The sequence below is a fragment of the Chanodichthys erythropterus genome, chromosome 14 (assembly GCF_024489055.1).
Source record: "Chanodichthys erythropterus isolate Z2021 chromosome 14, ASM2448905v1, whole genome shotgun sequence".
NCBI lineage: Eukaryota > Metazoa > Chordata > Actinopteri > Cypriniformes > Xenocyprididae > Chanodichthys > Chanodichthys erythropterus.
In genome coordinates, this window is record NC_090234.1 from 29,715,989 (window position 1) to 29,739,925 (window position 23,937).

Here is a 23,937-nt window from a genome sequence, read left to right on the forward strand (position 1 = left end):
TCCTTTTCCTTTGTCCTCTTGTTCTCTTTAATATTGTTTTTCTTTGTCAGTTTTATTACATTTGTCCTTATTGTTCGTTGTCATCTTTGATGTGTTCATTGTTTTCTTCCCCTCTGTTGTTCTTGTTATTGCTGTTCTTCTGTTTATCTTATCCTCATTGTAGATCATCTGTATATTTGGTTGTCATCATCTTCTTCTTCTTCTTTTTCTTCCACTCTTGAAGACTATGGCAGCCCGTAGAACTGTATGGTAAAAAGTTGTGAAATTTGGCACACGGATAGAGGACAGTCTGAACATTAACCACAGTCATTTTGGAAAGCAGACACTCATTTTGAGTCTCTAACTCAATCCGTATTGCGCCACCAACTGTCCAATAGTGATTCAATTGCAGCCTATGACTTCATTTTCCGACATAAAAATGTTTCTATTTTTAATTTTCTGAAAAACTTACTTTTTCAAAACAATCTTCTCCAAAATTGTCTTGCATCATCTTCAGGCCATGCTGGCAAAAAGTTATTAAAAGTTATATTCATATTCAGACCAAACATAGTACATGTTATCACAAGCATGACCTGATGCTACATGCAGCGTTTCATCACAGTGCCACCTACTGGTCAGGAGATGGCTATTTTTTGCTTTTGCTTTGCTTCAGTGCAGCATACCAAGTCGAATGACACCCAGTTTTCCCATATATCGGCCATTATGGGCATCGGCCAATTTGAATTTTGTCATAAATTGCTGTATTTTATGAACACATTAGCGTATTATAAACTCGGTTTGTGTGATCGCGACCATTCCCTCAAAGTATTCAAGTTTCGGAAACAGTGGTTCTGGCCACCTTGTGGTCAGAATTCATAATGCAATTTCAATAAATGCTAATAGCTTTTGATTTAATTTAGCCTGTTTTCATGAAACTGGTCTTGATAGTCATACCAAGAACAGTGATACCAATTATGCCATATTCGGTTGAACTTTCTGTCTGCCATTTTGAATTTCTGTAAAAACTTACTTTTTCAAACTCCTGCTAGATCATGGTCCGATTTTCACCAGAATTGGCTCAGATCATCTTCAAACCATGCTGGCAAAAAGTTATTAAAAGCTTTTTGATTGACCAAACCATTCTCAAATAATGCATCAACAAATTTGATGGCATGGTGCCAAGTTGATTCTTAGGCTGTAACTCTGCAACTCAATAAAAAAAACTAATTCAACTCAAACTGCAAAACCTATGGACTCTATTCAAACTTTTTGTAGATAAAGTAAGCTTTATAGATTTATTTGCTGTGTTGTGAGCGCTGGTATTTCCTTCAGGGAGTGTAGATATAGGCTGTTTATTTGTGTTTATATGGTGTTGTGTATGTTTCAGGCATGATGGAACGGACTCTCCTGCCGATGCTGGTGATGTCATTGTGGTGCTCAACAGCTTCCACAGCAAGATCATCAAAGTTAGAGTAAGTGTTGTAGTCTGTAGTACTCGCAATCTATTAACAAGCATTTACAGACTGTGCCTCCATATAAAACACTCGCTGAAGGGACTAATGAAAACGTAACATCTGTTCAAATATTAGGTCCAGAAAAAGCCTGACAAACTCAATGAGGACCTATTAAGTGAAGAAACCGAATCAAAAGGCCTTTGGGACTCAATAACCAGGTGAGTCTGATTTTTTTAATCAAATTTAGGATCACATCTTTAAAATCCAGAGTTGAACAACACTTTGTTTTTCTAAAGTCATAAAAATATCACATTCACAGAAAAAGAGAGTGCAAGATCTTTGCATACGGCTAGGCCTGCGTAGAGTCTGTGGCTGCAGATTTCTACAGAATTTGAATCAACAAGCTTCTGTCATTATCTATAAATATATTTTGTGTGTTTTTTTTTAGTAAATATGTTTTGGCTAATTTTGATAATGGACACGTTAATCAAGTCCATTCTGCAGAATCTCCCATAATCAGTGTGCAGATCCTGGGTAGGCCTGCCTTTGACTATGTAAATACACACACATTACAATTCAAAAGTTTGGGGTTGGTAAAATTTTAAAATGTTATGGTTTTAATATTTACCAGGCTGCATTTATTTGATCAAAAATACAGTAAAATAGTAAAATTGTGAAAAATATTGTTACAAATTAAAATAACTGTTTTCTATTTATTCCTGTGATGGCAAAGTGATGCAAGGAACTTTCAGCACCACTACCTCCAGTCTTTGATGTCACATGATCCTTCAGAAATCATTCTTCTGATATGCTGATTTGTTGTTCTTATTAATACTAATTTTGAAAACAGTTATGCTGCTTAATATTTTAGTGGAAACTAAATCATTTTATTTGGGGCTCTGTGATGAATATCAAGCATTTATTTGAAATGGAAATCTTTTGTAACATGTCTTTCCTTTCACTGTTGAACAATTAATGTGTCATTGCTGAATAAAAATATTAATTTCTTTAAAAAAAAAAATCATACTGACCCCAAACCTTTGAACGGTAGTGTTTGTGCAGGGGGTTTGCATTTTAACTAACAGCTCTGTTGATGACGTTTTATGATCTGTCTCCTTTGCTCATTGCTGTCTTTGTGAAGTGTGTGGAGTTCTTTGGAGAAAAGGTAGGGAACTTAATCTATACTTTTAATTCTCTTACTTCTCTTTCTCACATTTTGTTGCGTCAGCAAGTGACACAGCAGAATTTCAGTTTGTAAGCGGTGATCTATCTTTTTCATTGAGTTTCTCCTCAACTTGATTTTCACACCTATCGTTCTCCACATTCAGAAATAGTTTGCCAGGTTGTTTGGAAATTCCACCTTGTCTCAGCAGTGTTACATCACCTCCACTTCACTTGATTTAACAAATCTTGTCTCGCCTTTTTATTTATTTATTTATTTATTATTTATATTTTAAAGTATGTGGTTTGGAAACGGGGGACCGAAATGTTCCTAAGGTGTGATGCTTGCTATTTATTAAAAAAAATGCTCTAATGTGAATATCTGTGCAGAGGCAGCAGTAGGTGAGATCTTGGCTAGGGAGGTTGTGGAAAGCTACAGATGGCACTTGTTTTATTTTGTGGCAATGTTTGAAATTGAGATCTTCAGGAGTCTCTGAACCTCCTCAGAACATGCATACTGTGAGTTTCTTAATAGATCAGCAAACTGTTTGCGAAATCTGTGTTCTTTGTCATCAACTTATTAAAAGAATCTCTAGTTATTCTATAACCTAGTAAGCTGAACCAACAGAAGTTAGTGCTGAGAAAAGGTTTAGCATCATTTGTTTGTCGATGTCACTTACTTTGGTTTGATATTTTGTTAACTAATTCAGTGACATTCATACAGTAAATTGGGCTTTGTCAGTCAGCAATGATAATATGCTCAACTTTTTTAACTTTAGTAAGATCTGTTTATTAATTTGAAGAACCAAGCTGTTTAACGATTAAACCTGTTTATTTTTTCCTCCTACTGAGTAGGGGGTTTTTTTTTTCTTCTTCTTCTACTTCTTCTTCTTCTTTTTTTCTTTTGCAATATCCACAACTCTGCCAGTGGATTGGCAAATAAATTTGTTTTTTATTGAGCAAGTATGCATTAAATCGATCAAAACTGACATTAAATACATAATGTTACAAAAGATTTCTATTTTAAAGAAATGCTGTTATTTTTAAATGTTTATTCATCAAAGAATCCTGAAAAAATAAATATCATGGTTACCACAAAATATTAAGCAGCACAACTGATTTCAACATTGATAATAATAAGAAATGTTTCTTCAGCACCAAATCAGCATATTTTCTGAAGGATCATGTGACACACACTAAAGACTGGAGAAATGACTGCAGAAAAATTCAGCTTTTCCATCACAGGAATAAATTTTTTACTGTATTTTTGATCAAATAAATTGATGCAGACTTGGATGAGTATAAGAGACTTCAACTGAAAACTAACCCCAAACTAAGTTTGAGAGATAAATGTGCTTTTGGGTGTCTTGCAGCTTTGGTGGGCCAAGTGTGGATGATGGCGACAAGAAGAAAGACGTTCTTAACATTTTCTCAGTGGCCTCTGGACATTTATATGAGCGCTTCTTGAGGTAGGATCACTGCTTGTTTGAACACAACCACGCAGTGGCAACTCAACTTGGTGGTGCTAAAAATGGGGCTTAACAGTTCAAAAGGGGGTGCTAGGAAATTTAAGTACATTTAATAACTTCAATATTGTGCATTTATTGCATTTAATTTTCGATTTTACCTTCAAACCAGGCCTTTGAAACTGCAGTGAGCTAATGCTTTAAAAATTGTGAACAAAATGGAAAAGAGCAGGGTGTCATGATTTGATATAATCGCTGCGTGAGGAACTGAAAGAGCAGCACAAGGTGCAACGGTCAAGATGACTGTTTAAAGCATTATGTTTAGATTGAAAACAACCTTCTATGTTTTTTCATCAGCACTAGGCTAGGGCAAACAATGGGCAAGATTTAATATTAAAAATCTATATTATTTGACGTTTATAATGTTGATGTGCTTTCGACAGTAATCAAGGGCTTAAGCCACTAGAGTAGCTAGTCACCAATTGCAGATTACAAGAGGACAATATGTCTGTTGTTATCTTCTGTTGTATTTTGAGATGTCTGCAGTCTTTTGCTTGATATTTAATAATGCTCCATTATGATGGCTGTTGATGAGGAGCTTAATATGTTCACTAATGCACACAGCACCTGAGCATGGCCTAATTGACTCCTCCCCCAATCAAGACAATTGTTAATACAACTAGGCACATTAAAACATTTATTAAACTTTTTTTAATTTTTTTTTTCTTTAGAATTTTAATGATTTTTTTTTTTTTTTTTAAATAAAAGTGATGCTGGGAGTAAAAAACAGGAAAATTATTATGAAATCCTTGAGGGGCTGTGCCGGTGCTGTGCAAATTTATGCGTGGCTATAGTCCCAGCAAGCCCCGGCCTAGCGCCACCACTGCGACTATGTCAGTGTTGTCTTTAGCTCCTCATGTTTCTTCTGCTTCCCCTTTTTCCCCTTATAGAATAATGATGCTGTCTGTCCTTCAACACACAGCAACCCCTGTCAAGTTCTGGTTCCTCAAAAACTACCTCTCCCCCTCATTCAAGGTAAGACTGCTACAATTCCCAGCATGCTATAGGCTCTCACTTGGCCATCCATTGACTGACAAATGAATTTTGTACACATATACATGCGCACACACACACACACACACTTACACATACACAAATCTGATTGGATGAATAGATATTTTTGAGAGTCGGGGATCACAGATTTTTATATATTTTTATTTTTAATCAGTCTTACAAATAAACATTTCTGAGGAACCTAGTTGCTGGTTTGACCAACTTTAAAAAGTTTATGGCTTCAGATTTTTTAATGAACCTTTTTTATTTATTTTTTCACTTTATAAGAGATGCAAGTTTTGTGTGTGATGCCTTGATCTTGGTGTGATGTCAGATTTCAGATTTATTTATAAATTCTTGTGCTTGTTTGTAGTGGTACATAATTTGACCAAAAATCTTGTGATTATATGTTAATATGACTAAAATAAAAACCACAATAATTATCATTGTTTTTATAATAATAATAATAATAATTATTATTATTATTATTAGTAAATAAAATATTAAAGAAAATAAGAAATATTACTATTATAATATTTCACTGTAGAATAAAATGTAGAAGAAAATATGATAATAGTAATAATGATGATAATAATTTTATTTTATGGTACAACTGTAAAATTACAATATTTACAAAATATTTAATATTTAATTTCATTCAAATATTTGATTTCATTTTCAAATGTTAAACCATGAGCAGAACAGAAGCCTATGCTTCTAACTCTCATGGGTACCTTCTGTAAATATATAAAAGTATGAGACATATCAGGAATACAAGGTAATGTCTCTTAAAGAGGGAGAGAACAAATATTATATTCTGGAAAGAAACACATTGGTCAAATATGGAGCATTAAAAAAAATTATTCATTTAAAATATATCATTTATTCTATTACATGGATATGGTAGAAAACACAGAGTAGCTATCTTGATACCCACTTCGTAAAAGTTTATATCTGAAATTAAAGACAAAGAATACATTGGTTACTTTATTTAATATCTATGCTCCTGACAGTGGGATTTTTTTTTTTTTTTTTAGAAAAATATTACAGATGATAGCCTCAAAAACATATGGTACACTGATATGTGAAGGAGACTTAAATATCCATCTCCAACCCAAAAACTGGACCTGTCTAACACAAAAGCAACTTCACAGGTTTTAATGGTGCTGAAATTTCTAAAAGAGTTATTCCTTATTGAAGTCTGGAGGGGGTTAAACCCTAAAGATAAACAATATACATATTACTTGGCCCCCCACTCAGTATAGTCCAGGATAGATTTTTTGTTTTTCATTTAAATAAAATCTGAACTGCGTTAAAGATTGTAATATTGGAGGCGGGGATATATCAGATCCCGCTGGAGTTTATTTTAAATTATATTTCGGTAATGTAAAAAAATAGAATCTGGCATCTAAACACAGGAATAGTAAACAATACAACAGTGCAAGAACGGCTGAAACAGAATTAAACCACTATCTACAGGAAAATGATAATGGAGAGGTTTCACCTCATGTATTATTGGATGCTTTAAGGCTGTTATATGGGGAAAACATTATTTTGACTTCCTTGCAGAAAAAAAGAGAAACCAAAGAAGCTGCGGGAATTGCTAAAAAAAACTTTAAGGTCTGGAAGATCAACACAGGCGCAAAGACAACTCGCATTTGCTGTATAAAATAAAGACTGTGAGAGAAGAAATGAAAATAATATGAAGATGATGTAGAAAAACAGGTAAAAATCATTAAATTCTATTAAACTGGCCCTAGAGCCATTAAACTTCTAGACTGGTACCTTTGCAAACACAGAACAAAAATATAGTGAAGAATATAAGAAATTCTTTTTACAGGGAAAAAATTCTTTTTTTTCTCCTAGAAAAGACGGATTCCCGTCTGAATGGTATTAAATTTTCCGCACTAAATTAATCTCCCTACTTCTTAGATCTTTTAACCACACACTTAAAGAGGGAGAGCTCCCTCAGTCATGGCGTGAGGCTATCATATCTGTGATATATAAACAAGGAAAGAATGTAGTTCATATAGACCCATCTCAGTACTCAATGTAGATTACAAATTGAATACATCAATCCTGGCAAAAAAAGATTAGAAACAGTTGTACCTGAATTAATAGACTTGGATCAGACAGGGTTTATACAAAACAGTCAAACCCATGACAATATTAGACATACACTTCAGATAATGAGTCTTATTACTCAAAACAAATAAGTGCAGTCCTCTTTAGCCTAGATGCAGAGAAGGCTTTTGACTTGGCTATACTTATATCAAGTGCTACACAGGTTCGGTTTCAAGTAAGAATTTATAAAAATGTATTAAAACATTATATTCGGCCCCCACTGCATTATTAAAAATGGTTATCTATCCCAGACTATTATCCCATCTATATTTGCATTATTTATCGAACCTCTAGCACAATAAATCAGAGAAAATGTGGACAAACAGGGCCTTAATATTAAAGGCGAATAAGAGAAGATAAGCCTTTATGCCAACAACATTCTTATTTATTTGAGCAACCCTGAACAACATACCAAGGTTGTGGTCCTCCCTCAAAGCCTGCAAGATTATGTTGCTGCCTAAATGAGAAATTTAGTTTTCTGAATTTAATGAACAGATTTGGTCTGGAGAATCAAGATTTGTATATATTTTTATAGACACTACTATGATACGACTATCAGAAGAGCAATAAATGATTGCTCCCCTTTGAAACTTTGAAGTATAGTGTATATTCATTAAAGCTTAAAATACAGATGATATTGAAAAATTATTAATATCTGTAATATATACTTGTATCCAAGATATTAAAAGTCTCTCTACTAAGTATGTTAAAGAAAAGTGGGAAAAGGAATGCAGATTTACATCTCTGATGCAGAATGGCTAAATTTATGGCATTCACAGTGTGTAACTATTCATTCCAGGGCTTTAAGGTAATTCTGTTGGAAAAATACTATCCATTACTTTATTATGCCTAAATTGAAAGCCGAACAAAAAGGAGTAACAAATCAAGGTCCTTGCTGGAGGCAAGCAGTGAAAAAAAAGTGATTACTCACCTACGGCTCCAACAACTTCCCCCAAGGAGAATTAATTAGAAACAAATTGTTACAGAAATTTACAATATGGAAAGACTGACATTCAAGTTGAGATAACAGGAAGAGTCTTTTGAAAGACACAGGAAAATGGACAAAATATGTCAAAGGGAAATATGTATGCATATATGTGAGCATATGTAAATATGATTTTACAGGTACATACTGTAACCAGTTGACTTTTTTTTACTCAAGGAACTCTTCAACATAGTGATTGTACTAGTTGATTATGGGAATAGGAGTTTTTTTTATTAATGTTTTTTTTATGTTTTTCCTTATCTTAACCAAAATGAGAAAAAAAAATAACCCATAAATACATACTTCTGTAATTTATCATATATACCTTTATGTTTGTGTGTGTATAGGACACAATCTCTCACATGGCGAAAGCATATGGTTTCCAGTATGAACTGGTCCAGTATAAGTGGCCCCGCTGGCTTCACCAGCAGACAGAAAAGCAGCGCATCATCTGGGGTTATAAGATCCTCTTCCTGGATGTGCTTTTTCCCCTGGCCGTGGACAAGATCATATTTGTTGATGCTGATCAGGTAACCTTACACATGAGAAAAACAACAGTGGTTCTGAATGGAACCATAGTCATAGTCTGCTGCATATTTGTAAAAATAGGATGTGAAAATAAATTATAGTTGCCTTTTGTATGTGCATTATATGAAAATAAAAGCCTAAATTGAAACTGTTCATCATATTAAAAGGACAGTGTCTCTCTGAAGACTTGGATTAAACTGTTCATATGTTTATACGTTTACTTTCAGTAGAACAGAAATCACTTCGATTTCTTGAAAAAAATATCTTTAATTTGTGTTTTGAAGATGAACGAAAGTCTTATGGGTTTGGAACGACATGCAAAAAAAAATAAAAAAATCATGGCTGATATTACTTCCAGTTTATCCCTCACATTTGAAGGGCAAATTGAGCATTGCATTACATTGTAAGACACAGCATTCTGCACATTTTGACAGATTTGGTAGTTAAATAGTGATAGTATGTTTATATTTATGCATGGTGATATGCATTAATTTCCAACCTCTAAATCTGATTTAACAATACATGTCTTACGGTTTGGCATTTTTTACATAACTCCAGCCAAAGGAATTCACAGGCGCTTCTCCAACAATTCATCCTGTTAGCACATTAGCAAATAGTGATATCTTCAGATTACAAAACTTGCCCATGTGAATGCTTTTTATATTTTATAGATTGTCAGGGCAGATTTGAAGGAGCTGAGAGATCTGAATTTAGAGGGCGCCCCCTATGGCTACACGCCATTCTGCGACAGCCGAAAAGAAATGGAAGGCTACCGTTTTTGGAAGACTGGCTACTGGGCCTCCCATCTTGGACACAGGAGATACCATATCAGGTTAGACCAAGGCAAATCACATTAATGTACGTTGAAAATACTGAATATCATGTTTGTCTTCAAAATTCTAGTCATGTGATGAATTATAGAATGCTATAACATTTTAAAATTTAGTATCGAAAGAATGTCTGAAATTGTGAGATATGTAATATTCAGTAAATGTTTCCCTTATCATCCAGTGCATTATATGTGGTGGACTTAAAGAAATTCAGAAAGATCGCAGCTGGAGACCGTCTCAGAGGGCAGTACCAAGCCTTGAGCCAAGATCCCAACAGTCTGTCCAACCTGGACCAGGTATTAGCTTGACATATCACTCAAGAAAGCCATTTATTCACCACTAGTGAAGGACTTTCATGTGATTTCAATGTTTCTCTTTGGGGCTTCATGCTAACAGGACCTTCCCAACAACATGATTCATCAAGTAGCCATCAAGTCCTTACCTCAGGAGTGGCTGTGGTGTGAGACCTGGTGTGATGACAACTCCAAAGCTTCAGCCAAGACCATAGATCTGGTTAGTATGCATTCACACCACGCTATCTTTCAGCACTAGCCACATGCTACAGCTAAGCAAGAATGGGAGACCCATTTGCAAGGTGGGGAGATTAAATAAAAAATTAATGGATCGGAATGATTTTCCTCATGATCGGCCCGGATCGGTGATCGGCCAGTCAGTCTCACTTCTTTCCGATCCGGCAGCACAGGCAATAACATCAGCTGCACGTTCTCGCTCTCTCGGTGAAGTGACACTAGGGTGACCAGACATCCAGAAAAATTCAGGACAGTCCCGAAATCTAAATTGTTGTCTCGAATCTGGCCCTAATTGTCGTGAAAATTATACTAAAGCCAAATCTTGAAGTTATTGTCTGATAAACATTAAAAACTGTCTGCAGAGGTTGAGTCGTCCTGCAACCAGCCCCTGCCGGCTTCTTATTGGCTGCAGCATCTTTTTTCTAAGTTATAAATAATTCGGCTAGGCGCGAATTTAGATATGCATGCCCTTTTTGTTTAAGCCTTGATGAAGAGAGCGTAAGTTGCTGCAGCCGCGAGGAGGACAATGATGTACACGTACACGGAGTGATTGATTGTTCGTAGCACTGTGTACAAAAAAATACTTAACTACACAATTATTTTGTTATTTTTGTTTAAGCTTATTAGCCTTAGGATATACAGAAAGGTCTGATTTATGCACTGTTACTTACAGTCATTGTTTTTTTTTTTTCACAAGGACATTTGATTTCATGATTTTAATGTTGTTTTTTTGTGGCTAAAGACTAATGACAGACTGTTGATCTTTGAATAAAAATATGTGTGGTTCAGGTTTGAAATTCATTATTTCATTATTTTTGTATTATAGTTCTTAGAAAGAAAATCAGAATCGGCAAAAATCGGTATCGGCAGATCACACTAACAAAAAAATCGGAAATCAGAATTAGCCAAAGAAAATTGCAATCGTGCATCTCTACCTATTGTAGTGTTACCATTACAGAGTATAGATATTTTATATCTTCCAGCATAACCCCGTTTTATTTGGCACTGATTATCATTTTAGCAATGATGACCAAATTACTTTTACGCTTCATTTTACGAAAAATTGCCTCGAAGTCATTATGTGAGGTGATATCAGTTTGAAATGCCTGCAGTCTGATCATACCCAGATTTCTTCATTCCCACCCTGGCTAACGCACATACACAGATCGACAAAAATAGTAGTCTCATTTACACCTTCTTCCTCCCTGCCGGCTGCTCCTGGGAAATGGAGAGGGAAACGTCTCATTAGAGACGGCAGTGAGGGAAATGTGTGCGAGGGCTGCAGCTCACAGCACAGGCTGGACTCACTCTCTCAGCTTCACAAGAGTGCTGACCACTGCATTCCGTTCAGCGCTCTCACCTCATTAATGTATACCAAGTTTAGTTGTGAACGTCTTTTACTATGGTTTATTTTTACCATAGGCACAATTTGCAGGTGGGACATGTCCCCTCTTGCGGCATGGATGTACCTAATACAAATTAAACATCTCCAGTTGACTAGCAGAATATTCATATTATTTGTTTGTTAAAGAAGAGGCGATCTGGCGCTTGAATGTGTTGTTTTTGAAATCATGCTGAGCGTTCGTTGCCACTGTTATCAGTGGCGAAAGACAACAGTGTTCTCTTGTGGCTCGTGCACAGTCAAACAGATGAGCGCTTCAATCTATTGCTTAACGCCATTGCAGAGACTCTCTATTCAATCCAGTGAAATCACAAAACAACACACAATCGTGTCCCTGCTCTTGATTTACAATCACTGATGAACATCTTTTAATAAGAAAAAAAATATACAAAGGCAGATTAGAACCCAGAACTTCTGACTCGCTTAACAAAAGCTCTACCGCCAGACCATTAGGGCACTCAAAAATGTATTGCGGATCTATATATTTATTCACTGAAATGAAGAATCTTGGGACTAACAATATATTGTATTATAAAACTATCACGTTAAACATGACTTCTATGTCCCACTTTTTAAAACAAAGTTATGCCACTGACTTTTACTGCAAAGGAGCAATTGTAACAATTGTTTTTTTTTTCTTGCCATCTTGTGGTTGATGTAATAATGAATAGCTTTCTACTTTTATATAGTGCTGCCAATACATTTTAATGTTTAAAGACGTCTAAGTGCTAAATACGTTAAATTAATTTAAGTAAATATAAATATTGATTAGCTGACAAGAAAAGCCTTTATAGAAACCTAAAGTAAATAATGTTCATTGCGTGAATATTCATTATAAAAGCCTTTGTCACTTTTAATCTATATAATGCATTCTTGGTAAATGAAAGTATTAATTTCTTTCAAATAAATAAAATCTTGCTAAACCCTAAACTTTTGAACAGTAGTGTACTGTTTTAAATCAGTTCACTGACATCAGCCCACAGCCCTACCCTTGAAAAATATGGACACCCTTGATAATGTATGTTTCTCATGATCTTATCCTTTTGAGGATTATGCTTGAATGCCTGAAATAATGTGGTGTGCTTTTAGTGTTGGTGTCATTTCTTAAGAGTTGATGTAACTTAAAAAAAAAACTAAAAAAAACTTTGTGCCAGTGGCACAATGAAAGTGCGGTTATGCTGTAAAAATGTGCTTTGTGACTCAAAAGTCATGAAAATGTTGATATCAAGCTATATTATAGATGAACGGCATTGGCAGGTTTCACTTGTAGTGCTCAAGAAATGAAATAAAGCCACTCAAGGCACTGTTGGAAAAGGTGGAAGGAAGTGTTTTACCACCACAGTTGACTCTTTTCTTTGGGTTGATTTATTGCAGTGCAATAACCCAAAGACCAAAGAGCCCAAGCTGAGTGCAGCCGTGAGGATTGTTCCAGAATGGTCTGAGTATGACAATGAGATAAAGCAGTTTCTGAAACAGTTGAAGGAGCAAAAGGAGAGAATTATCCAGGGTACACCATCACCGCAGCACACAGGTAAGACTTAGTCATCACTAAAAGGACAGTATTTTTTTCAGTAAGCCTTGTGACTGATGAACATCATTTGTATTTTAACAGGCACTCAACGTGATGAACTTTAGCACTTGATGTTTGCACCTAAACTTCCTATGAATCTTGAACTCAACCATACAGAGATGTTTTCCACAACAGGAACACTTGAGGAAATGCACACTACGAAACATTAATGGACTTTTTCAAAATAATATGCATAAAAAAATGACAGAGTTCCATTTGAATTCTTTCTGACTTCAAGATGTAAACTGTATACATGACATAGCTTTTTATAAATTGTTGACGTAAAGAAATTGCAGCGTTATCTAATATTTTTGGCAGGTCTACGAACTTACAACGGCACTGGTGTATATCTGTAGTATTTATAAGGGAAAACATGCCAATATTGTGTACATTCCTCCAGAGAAGACTAAATGTAAATGCTTTTTTGTAACATTTTCAGTAAATATTGTCACCATATTTTATCAGTCAGTGTTTGCAAATGAAGGGTACCTGAGATTTCAAATGGTTGCTTAATAACAAAAGTCTCACTAATAAATTCTCTTTTAAATTGCTTTGATATTTTGAAAGTTTAAATATTATGAAGTAGGGCTCTCTAAGATATTTCCAGAGTTAACCATACAATTGTGAACTATTATTAGGGGGGAATAATCTAATTCCCTTATTCATTGCTATCAAAGTTTGTCAACTCTGCAGGTCCCATCCCCAAAACGGTCTCTGTATCCCAGGTATTGAGGCAGATCTTTTACATTTCCTGTTTTATTTATAGTGTTATATTACATCGTTGTCTCTGTACATGTTTGTTTCTATGCCTTGATGTCCAAGGATGTGGATTTTCTCAGGAATAAAGTGATATTTTTATTCTGAGAAGGATAAGTCTTTTATGACATACTGTGTTTTAAATTCATTTGTTAATGTTAACTTGTGTTTTACAGTGTGTCTAAAACAGACAAAAAGATCCTATTAATTTAAATAAGCATTCATCTCTCTTTATTTAATTATTTACAGCATTATTTGATTCATAGAAAAATAGTTTAATTTTCTATGTACATATTCTCAAGAATGAAACATTCAACACGTATAGACGTTGCTTGGCCATTAACTTTGCGCTCTGGATTGTAAGATCCCTGAAAGTAGAGGAGCTGCTTCAAACAACAAGCAGTTAGCAAGCGGGATCATTTGACGGCCTGTTCTTAAGGCACTTGTCAAGTCAGAACCGTGCCTGTGCGCGGGTTCAGAAGGTGCCAGTTACTATTGGTCGACTCCAGCACAGATTCAGGCCCTAGGTCCTTTTAGCCGAGCCTTAGTTAAAACCAAATTTGAAATTAAATGGTCCAGAACCGAAAGGATTGAATCCCTGGAAGTTCTCCCAGCCACCATGGAAGTGGTGATGGTGATGTCCCCCACCCTGCTGACTCTCTGGGTCCATGGGATCCTCGCCCTGGTCAAACTTACTCCTCATCTCTGCAGAGAAACAGAAGAACTGGACTAAATTACCACAGAACCTTAACCGAGCAACAACAGGATAAAGTTACTGGCTTAAACCACTAAAATATACCTGGGTTGGTGAGAACTTCTTTGGCTTGAGCGATGTCTATGAACTTCTTCTCTGCCTTTTTCTTTTCTTCTGCATCATGGAAGTTGTCTGGATGCCACTGCTGCGCCAACTTTCTGTATGCTTTTAGGATCTCTTTCTTTTGGGCGGTTCTGTAACCACAGAAGTTTAATAAGAGTGTTTACTCATTTCAAAATGAGTATTAGGCCTCTGCATTGATAGCACATACTACAACTCTCCATCTGTTTTCTAACCTCTTTACACCCAGGATCTTGTAGTAATCCCTCTTCTTGGACTGTTTGAGGAGCCGCTGTGCTCTCTCAAGACCCTCCTTGATCTGCCGGTCATTCTCACTATGTTCTTTAGCACTCTCAAAGTCCTTAATGGCTGCCAAAAGAACAATTCTGTCACCACACCTGATCATTTTAAGAGCAATCTTGAGAAAACAGCATTTGTTTATTCTTTAAAACAGGAAAGTAAAAAAAAAAAAATGCTGAGCATGAACATACAGCAAGCTTAAAAATAAATGAGCTTTTCAAAAGCCTTTACTGTGCCATTCCATCTCTGTCTTGGACAACATTTGAATTTTTATTGCCATATTTAAGGAGTATTCTTCAGTTTTTGCTAAAATAACCACAGAAAATACTGTTAAGTGCTGATAATGTAGCCCAGAATGTATTTTATTTAATTTTTTTTTTTTTTTTTTTTTTTAGCAAAAATAGAAAAACTATAAAAAATAAAAAAAATAAAAAAAAATTATATTTTATGCAAAATAATATATTTTACAAAACATGTTTGACTCTATAACTGCAAGAATATCAAAGCCAAAAATCTGAACAAATTGTGCTCCAAATTTTAGGTTGATATCTCTAAAAATGAGCTTTCAGTAAGATTTTGTTTGAGCACAGTAACAAATTTTTCCACTAGATGACATCCAGGCTCCATTGGTGACCACATAAGGACTCTTCCAGTTCCATATATAGCTTAAGTGATCTGAACCATAATTTTCATACAAACTATATAGTAGACATCCAATTCAGAAGAAGAATGTCTAGTTTGGCAGTATTTGATTAGAATTCAACCCCTAACAAACCCCTAAAAAAACATGCGGAAAGAACACAGCTCGCCACCATATCACAAATAGAGTATCTAATGTTTTTTCCTTTTAGATTTAAAATATTTTTTATAGAATAGATGTTATATTTTGAACTCTTGGCATGAAAACAAACTGAGGTTTCTAGCAATATTTCAAAATAAAGCTCTGGTTACGTAAAAATGTCTAGTGAATCTAGAGCTACCTTCTTCATATTGGTCATCCTGGAGGAAGGCCTCTGCTCTGTCTTTTAAAGCATTCACATTATGAGGGTCTGCGTTCAGAACTTCACTGCACATTGAGATGGCTCTAGCAGTTTGTTGGTCCTGTGGAATAAGACCAAAACATTTTCACGTTATCCTAACAATTACACAGAGGCAGTGTATGCTTTGGTATACAGTGACACCTTGTGGTCATGGACTTCAGTCTCACCTTTGACAAACAGTGGCATATGCGCTCTTTGACATTCAGTATGAACTGAGGAACATTTGGCTCAGTCTTCATAACAGATTCATATTTACTAACTGCATCACTGTACCTGTGGATGTAGAAAAACAACCATTTAGTTGTCAATCAATGCATGTGCATTCCCTTTCAAAAATAAATTAACTTTATTTTGACCAAAGAAAAAAACAACTTTTATTCAACAAGGACGCATTAAATATATCAAAATGTGACAGTTAAGACTATTCCATGTAATATTATATATTACAATATTATTACTAAATAAATATTTTGGGACATACTTCTCTTGCTGGATCAGTTCTTCAGCAGCCTGTATCTGTTTGTTGAGCTTCTTAACTTGCTTGTAGTGGCTGAAGCACTGCTTATGATCCGGGTCCAGTTTCAGACACTCCCTCACTTCACTGCACACAAAAAAACAAACAAAAAAAACTAAACTCTTAAATCTTGATCCAAAAGATTCAAAATAGCCAGGATGAAAACCAGGATGTCACTCACTTTGGACATAGTGTGGCAGCTACAGTATGTACATTTATCTTTGCATATTGCTTTGTCAAAACGGCGTTATGTCATGCAATTGTGGTCTTGTAGGAAGACTGCAAGAGTTTAGGCATTTGGGACAGGACCAGTCTAGCCTTATATTGTGCACTCTTAACTTAATGCAGAAATAACCATATGTTGACTTACTTGAGGGACATCTCATGGTCTCCCAAGTTGTAGTAGATGGTGCTGAGCTTGTAGAAAGCCTGAGTGTTGTCACTTTTGAGTTTTGAAGCGGCCTTGAGGTCACTGATGGCTTTGCCCATTTCACCCAACTGAATAAAACACTCGGCCCGCATCTCTCTGGAGTCCACATCCCAAACACATGTCTGAGAAGATGACAAGCAACTGTAATCCATTGTTTGTTTTGTATTTTAAATATGAATACTTTGAAATCAGAACAAATATCATAATTAATTGTCAACAGCAGTTTGTGTAAAGCAAACTAACATATTTCTGAACAAAGAGAGCTCTTATTGAGCACAAACAATCCTTTTCTGCACCAGCACAAAGCTAGGACGGATCACCAACAGGAACCTCTAAGGTCAATACAAACTTTTGTATTACTAAAGGGAGGGACATTATCCAGGTCACTGCTATCTTAGTATCACTGACATACTATTACAATGTTTGTTAATGTTTTGAATGAGATTGTTTATATTTTTTGCTTTCACTTTAATTTTAGTTTTTAATTTTGTTTTGTGTTTTTGTCACTTTTATTAGTGTTACACACACACACACATATACATACACACATTGTATGGTTTTAGTTTTGGATAATAACTTGAATCAGGTTAACTCACATCAATGATGATGTCGAGGTGCGATGTGGCTGAGATGTAGTCATTGCGGCTGAAATCGTTCTGTGCCTGGGCCACCAGTCTCTGAATTTCATCGGATTTCTTCAGCTGGCTGTGTGCCTCCTGCTCTTCCCTGCTGCTTGGATTTGATTTGAGCTGGATTAAAGAAAAAACATGTCATCCTTAAAAGAATTAACTAGCTAGCAAGTATCAGAACAGCATAACAGTTCAAGTGTGTACTGAGCAGATTAAATGAATACCTTTGGGGTATTAGGCTGGTAATATACCCCACTGACTGACCAAACTAAGAATACTCTGGAGAAAAATGGGGGCACTTCAGGGAGACTTAATTAAATGTTGTGTTTCCTCATAGGTGAAACAATTAATATATTAATAGGAGATATAGAACGCACAGTAATTTTTTAAAGATTTTGCAAAGAAGAACAAAGAATAATCACAGAACTTATGTGGATGTGCACTACTTTCAAATAAAATTTTCCTGATAATTTACTCACCCCCATGTCATCCAAGATGTTCATGTCTTTCTTTCTTCAGTCGAAAAGAAATAAATGTTTTTGATGAAAACATTCCAGGATTTTTCTCCTCATAGTGGACTTCAATGGCTTCCAGACGGTTGAAGGTCAAAATTACAGTTTCAGTGCAGCTTCAAAGGGCTTTAAACGATACCAGACGAGGAATAAGGGTCGTATCTAGCAAAACGATTCGTCATTTTCTAAAAAAAATAATTAAAAAAAATACAACTATATATGCTTTATAACCACAAATGATTGCTTTCCAAGTGCTTCAACCAAAACCACATTTTTGTATTCTTCAAAAAGCTTGTACTGTATGTCCTACACCTTCCCTATTCAACTTACAGAAGTGAACGCAGTGCCAGTTCCATTTTTTCCGTAAGTTGAATAGGGAAGGCATAGGACATATAGTGTAAGCTTTTTGAAGAATACGAAAGTGCGGTTTTGGCGGAACCACTTGGAAGGCAATCATTTGTTTACTAACCCGATTCCAAAAAAGTTGGGACACTGTACAAATTGTGAATAAAAACAGAATGCAATGATGTGGAAGTTTCAAATTTCAATATTTTATTCAGAATACAACATAGATGACATATCAAATGTTTAAACTGAGAAAATGTGTCATTTTAAGGGAAAAATAAGTTGATTTTAAATTTCATGGCATCAACACATCTCAAAAAAGTTGGGACAAGGCCAACTTTACCACTGTGTGGCATCCGCTCTTCTTTTAATAATACAGTCTGCAAATATCTGGGGACTGAGACGACAAGTTGATCAAGTTTAGGAATAGGAATGTTGTCCCATTCTTGTCTAATACAGGCTTCTAGTTGCTCAACTGTCTTAGGTCTTCTTTGTCGCATCTTCCTCTTTATGAAGCGCCAAATGTTTTCAATGGGTGAAAGATCTGGACTGCAGGCTGGCCATTTCAGTACCCGGATCCTTCTTCTACGCAGCCATGATGTTGTAATTGATGCCGTATGTGGTCTGGCATTGTCAAGTTGGAAAATGCAAGGTCTTCCCTGAAGACCCAGACAACGTCTGGATGGGAGCATATGTTGTTCTAGAACTTGGATATACCTTTCAGCATTGATGGTGCCTTTCCAGATGTGTAAGCTGCCCATGCCACACGCACTCATGCAACCCTATACCATCAGAGATTGTTCACCAACAATGTTTTCTGGAAGTATTCCTGAGCCCAGGTTGTGATTTCCATTACAGTAGCATTCCTGTATGTGATGCAGTGCCGTCTAAGGGCCTGAAGATCACGGGCATCCAGTATGGTTTTCCTGCCTTGACCCTTACGCACAGAGATTGTTCCAGATTCTCTGAATCTTTGGATGATATTATGCACTGTATATGCTTTATACAAACTTCCTTCAAACTCTTTGCAATTTTTCTCTGAGAAACTCCTTTCTGATATTGCTCCGCTATTTTTCGCCGCAGCATTGGGGGAAATTGGTGATCCTCCGCCCATCTTGACTTCTGAGAGACACTGCCACTCTGAGAGGCTCTTTTTATACCCAATCATGTTGCCAATTGACCTAATAAGTTGCAAATTGGTCCTCCAGCTGTTCCTTATATGTACATTTAACTTTTCTGGCCTCTTAATGCTACCTGTCCCAACTTTTTTGGAATGTGTAGCTCTCATGAAATTCAAAATGAGCCAATATTTGGCATGACATTTCAAAATGTCTCACTTTCAACATTTGATATGTTATCTATATTCTATTGTGAATAAAATTTAAGTTTATGAGATTTGTAAATTATTGCTGTGACGAGCAGGGCGGGCGAGAGCCGTGAGGGAACGGCGCGAGTCTCTCACGGAGGAGCTCCGGAGGCATAAAAGGAGGAGCGACTACAGTGAAGGACGAGAGGACCAGGCCTGGACTTTATTTTGTGTTTTATTATGTTTGTGTGGCCGGCAGACGTCCGCAAGGGTCTTTCGGCATTACTTTCGTTTTGTTTGTTTATTTTACATTAAAGTTTTGTTGAATGTTCGCCGGTTCCTGCCTCCTTCTTCCCACATCTACTGACCTCGTTACATTGGTGCCGAAACCCGGGAGGAAGGAGGGACATGCTGTCGGAGAGCCCTCGCTGCTGAGGGGGATCGCGGTGCTGCGGAGTTCGAGCAGCGCGGGAGTGGGAAGACCGCAAGAGGCTGCCCGAGGCAGTGGTGCTGGAGCCTAGTGAAAGGTGGGACGGAGAGCTTGAGGCCGTGCCCCTGGGACGAGGTGGGGTGGCTGCCGTCCAAGAGGGAGCGGAGGAGTCGCCGCCATTCGCTGTGGGCCGGAGCCTGCTGCCGTCCGCCATAAAGGGGAGGAGCAGGGAACGGGGGACTCGCTGCCGGCTGCCCTCAGTCGGAGGAGCCATCGCCGGCCGCCAGGAGGCGGTCGAGGATCGGGCCGTCCACCGAGCGTCCAGTGCCACCGCATGGCACCGCGAAGAAGAGCCTCTTGGCAGGCTGAGGACCGAACGGCAGTGTGTCGGGGAACCGGACCAAGAATTTTTTTTTTCTCTCTTTCTTTTTCCTCTCTCACCTCTCTCGTCCTGTCGCTCCCCTTGCTTCCGTCTCCTTTCTCTCGTCTCATCTGTCCTTACCCCCAGGTGCTGCGGCCGCCGAGACAGGCCCCGGGGGGAGTAAGCGCAGTCGCGGGAGTACCCCCCGGCCTGCGAGGGGCGATGGGGGTATGTGACGAGCAGGGTGGGCGAGAGCCGTGAGGGAACGGCGCGAGGCCGGTGACGCGAGTGATAATGAGCGGAGGAGCTCCGGAGGCATAAAAGGAGGAGCGACTACAGTGAAGGACGAGAGAGGACCAGGCCTGGATTTTATTTTATGTTTTATTATGTTTGTGTGCATTACTTCCGTTTTGTTGTTTGTTTATTTTGAGATTAAAGTTTTGTTGAATGTTCGCCGGTTCCCGCCTCCTTCTTCCCACATCTACTGACCTCGTTACAATTGCATTCCTTTTTTATTCACAATTTGTACAGTGTCCCAACTTTTTTGGAAGCGGGTTTGTATATAAAGCATATGCATTTACAATTTTTTTCGAAAATGACGAAACATTTCGTTAGATAAGACCCTTATTCCTCGTCTGGTATCGTTTAAAGCCCTTTATAGCTGCTGCAAAACTGTAATTTTGACCTTCAACCTTTTGGAGGCCATTGAAGTCCACTATAAAGGAAAAAAATCCTGGAATGTTTTCATCAAAAACCTTAATTTCTTTTCAACTGAAGAAAGAAAAACATGAACATCTTGGATGACATGGGGGTAAGTAAATTATCAGGAACATTTTATTTGAAAGTGAACTAATCCTTTAAGGCCAAAACCAATAACCTGTATTTTAGCATTATGTTCAAACAAATACTGAACTTATCTGCAATACTTATTTTCAAAGAGTTTTACAAATATTAAATCATATGCTGCAGCAAAATGCACTAAATTTTTTTTGACATTTAGGTGAAATGTCAACACTTGGCATTATTTATAAAATAGGCAAGACTTCCACAATTTGCAAGAAGCTATTTTAAATATAGACTCTGAACTAAAGCGCTACCCCGATCAAGTTAAAGATGGCCGATAATGATCAGCTTGTGTCTAATTGGTGCATCTTACGCTAAACAAATGTCACTCACCACTTTTTTGAAATCATTTTCTGCTTCATCAAGTTTGCCGTGTTTCAACAGTAGATTTCCTCTCTGAAGCCTAGCCTGTGGATTAAGAAGAAACACTGGTTAAAGGAATAGTTCACCCAAAAATGAAAATTTGATGTTTATCAGCTTACCCTCAGAGCATCCAAGATGTAGGTGACTTTGTTTCTTCAGTAGAACACAAATGATGATTTTTAACTCCAACCGTTGCGGTCTATCAGTCGTGACGCACACTGATGTCCTAAGACAAGAAAATATTGGTTTGTGCGAGAAACCGAACAGTATTTATATAATTTTTTACCTCTAAAACACCACTATGTCCAACTGCCTTGAGCATCCGGTGTGTGAGGTCTGAATGCACTCTGACACCGAAAGTGATCTCTCATGCTCATTGAAGCAAAGCGCGAGATATTACTTCCATCATCAGAATGCGTTTTCCGACCTTACCAACCGGATGCGTGTGACAGTTGGACATAGTGGTGTTTTAGAGGTAAAAAATTACATAAATACTGTTCGGTTTCTTGCACAAACCAATATTTTCTTGTCTTAGGACATCAATGTGTCATCACGAGCCACAGGGTTTAATTTGGATTTGTCTGTGCATGTTTTTTTAACTCTTATAGACGAAGTTCCCACTGACATGCATTATACTACTGACAGACCACAACGGTTGGAGTTAAAAATCATTGTGTTCTACTGAAGAAACAAAGTCACCTACATCTTGAATGCCCTGGGGGTAAGCAGATAAACATAAATTTTTCATTTTTGGGTGAACTTTCCCTTTAATTTCCGGGTAACAGGTTTTGGTAAATCATAAAAAAATAATGTAAACATTTTAACAGTGTGAAATGATTCTGAAAACCCACCGATGTGAAATCTGGTTTAAGCTCAATGACTTTGCTGAGGTCTGGTAGTGCAGATTTTGACTTTCCCATTGCTAGGTACACAGTTGCTCTCCTATAGTATGCCATGTAATTTTTGGGGTCACCGTCTGATAATTAAATCAAATAAATAAATAAATGAATGAATCTAGACACACTGCTTACATCAAAACTGCATTCTGTGAAAAACAATGCAACGTTTCATCATTACACACAAGATTTCATTTAGGCGGTCATGTAAAAAGAACCAGTACTCACCGACAGCAGCATGGAAGTGAGATAGAGCATCGGCCAGCTGTCCTGCAGCCAGAAGCTTCTTCCCCATCTCCAAATGACTCTCAACTCCACCATCCTTCCCACCATTAACTCCTGCAATACATGTGAAAGGCAAATATGCTGAGTCTAGAATGAACCACATAGTATAACAATGTATACATGCAATACCTGCATCATGTATTCAGTAGTAGAGAGTAGAGTACACTAAAGTAGTGTAGTACACATTAGAGTAAAGTTAGTATGGCATAGTATGTCCACTAGAACTGACAAGATTAGTAAACATTTTAGATACGTGCAACACGTCTTCATTGTTGCAGTGAAACCAGTGTTTCAGACTTTAGAGCAGTAAAATAGAAAACATAGTCAAATAAAACAGACTAACGTTATATTCAAAATAACACCACAATAACCATCATTATTGTTTAAAAAAATGCTTGACAGGTAACTGGATCTTCAGCTGCGTTTCTGAACTAATGTGACATACTTTATGAGTAACGAGGACATCTAAACAGCTGGGATTTTTCAGCTCTAACTTACTTTTTTGAGTTTCTTTTTAAGAACAACAAAAATACTTTCTCTAAACAACTGCCATGAAGACAAACGTATAGTTCACCACAAACCTGGTTAAAACATTTCTTATAATTAACCACCACTAGCATTGACCACTTACCTTCGTATCGAAGATCGATCAAAACAAGTAAAAAAGGAACGTAGCTTAGTAATTTGTGCGCCACTGGACTTATAGCAACCATGTTTTCTTTTTCTTTTTCTTTTCTCTGTCAAATCACTGATTTAATGTATAAAGTTCCTAAAGACACGCTGGGCATTCGCATAGCTGTCAGGCCAGTAGACATCATGCCCACTGGTCGTGGGTCCCTCTGATTGGCTGATATTTCTCTAAACTCCGCCTATCGCGTCCTGTTCAACAGAGACTAGCCACGGCATCATTATTTTGATTCTGTTTGCGCACGCGCACGCGACTGTGAGTGTGCACATTGGTGGAGGGGGGAACGAAGTCGTGTGATAGTTACAATATTAAATGTAAACTTCTTATGTAGTAGGCTACTGTA

The 23,937-nt window shown here is 37.0% G+C and overlaps 2 protein-coding genes across 5 annotated transcripts in view; one reads left to right on the top strand and one right to left on the bottom strand.

Annotated features, from left to right (window-relative positions):
• Nucleotides 1–13,842, top strand: part of uggt2 (UDP-glucose glycoprotein glucosyltransferase 2) — a 35,331-nt gene extending 21,489 nt beyond the window's left edge. For all 4 annotated transcript variants that reach the window (XM_067409007.1, XM_067409008.1, XM_067409006.1 and 1 more), the window contains exons 31-40: nt 1,367–1,451; nt 1,569–1,651; nt 3,968–4,063; nt 5,011–5,095; nt 8,570–8,752; nt 9,422–9,582; nt 9,762–9,876; nt 9,977–10,093; nt 12,887–13,043; nt 13,125–13,842. In XM_067409007.1, the coding sequence (XP_067265108.1) occupies nt 1,367–1,451; nt 1,569–1,651; nt 3,968–4,063; nt 5,011–5,095; nt 8,570–8,752; nt 9,422–9,582; nt 9,762–9,876; nt 9,977–10,093; nt 12,887–13,043; nt 13,125–13,147 (1,105 nt within the window). In that variant the 3' untranslated portion in view covers nt 13,148–13,842. The remainder of the gene's footprint in view (nt 1–1,366; nt 1,452–1,568; nt 1,652–3,967; nt 4,064–5,010; nt 5,096–8,569; nt 8,753–9,421; nt 9,583–9,761; nt 9,877–9,976; nt 10,094–12,886; nt 13,044–13,124) is intronic.
• A 203-nt stretch (nt 13,843–14,045) lies between these two features.
• On the bottom strand, nt 14,046–23,733 carry dnajc3a (DnaJ (Hsp40) homolog, subfamily C, member 3a). Its single transcript, XM_067409010.1, has 12 exons — nt 23,538–23,733; nt 22,850–22,960; nt 22,577–22,701; nt 21,696–21,770; nt 17,533–17,685; nt 16,877–17,058; nt 16,474–16,593; nt 16,160–16,265; nt 15,933–16,053; nt 14,889–15,021; nt 14,638–14,786; nt 14,046–14,543 (listed from the first exon to the last, which is right to left on the bottom strand). Exons 1-12 carry the CDS (start codon nt 23,617–23,619, stop codon nt 14,383–14,385), a joined length of 1,518 nt encoding a protein of 505 aa, XP_067265111.1. The 5' UTR covers nt 23,620–23,733; the 3' UTR covers nt 14,046–14,382.
• Nucleotides 23,734–23,937: the final 204 nt, after the last annotated feature.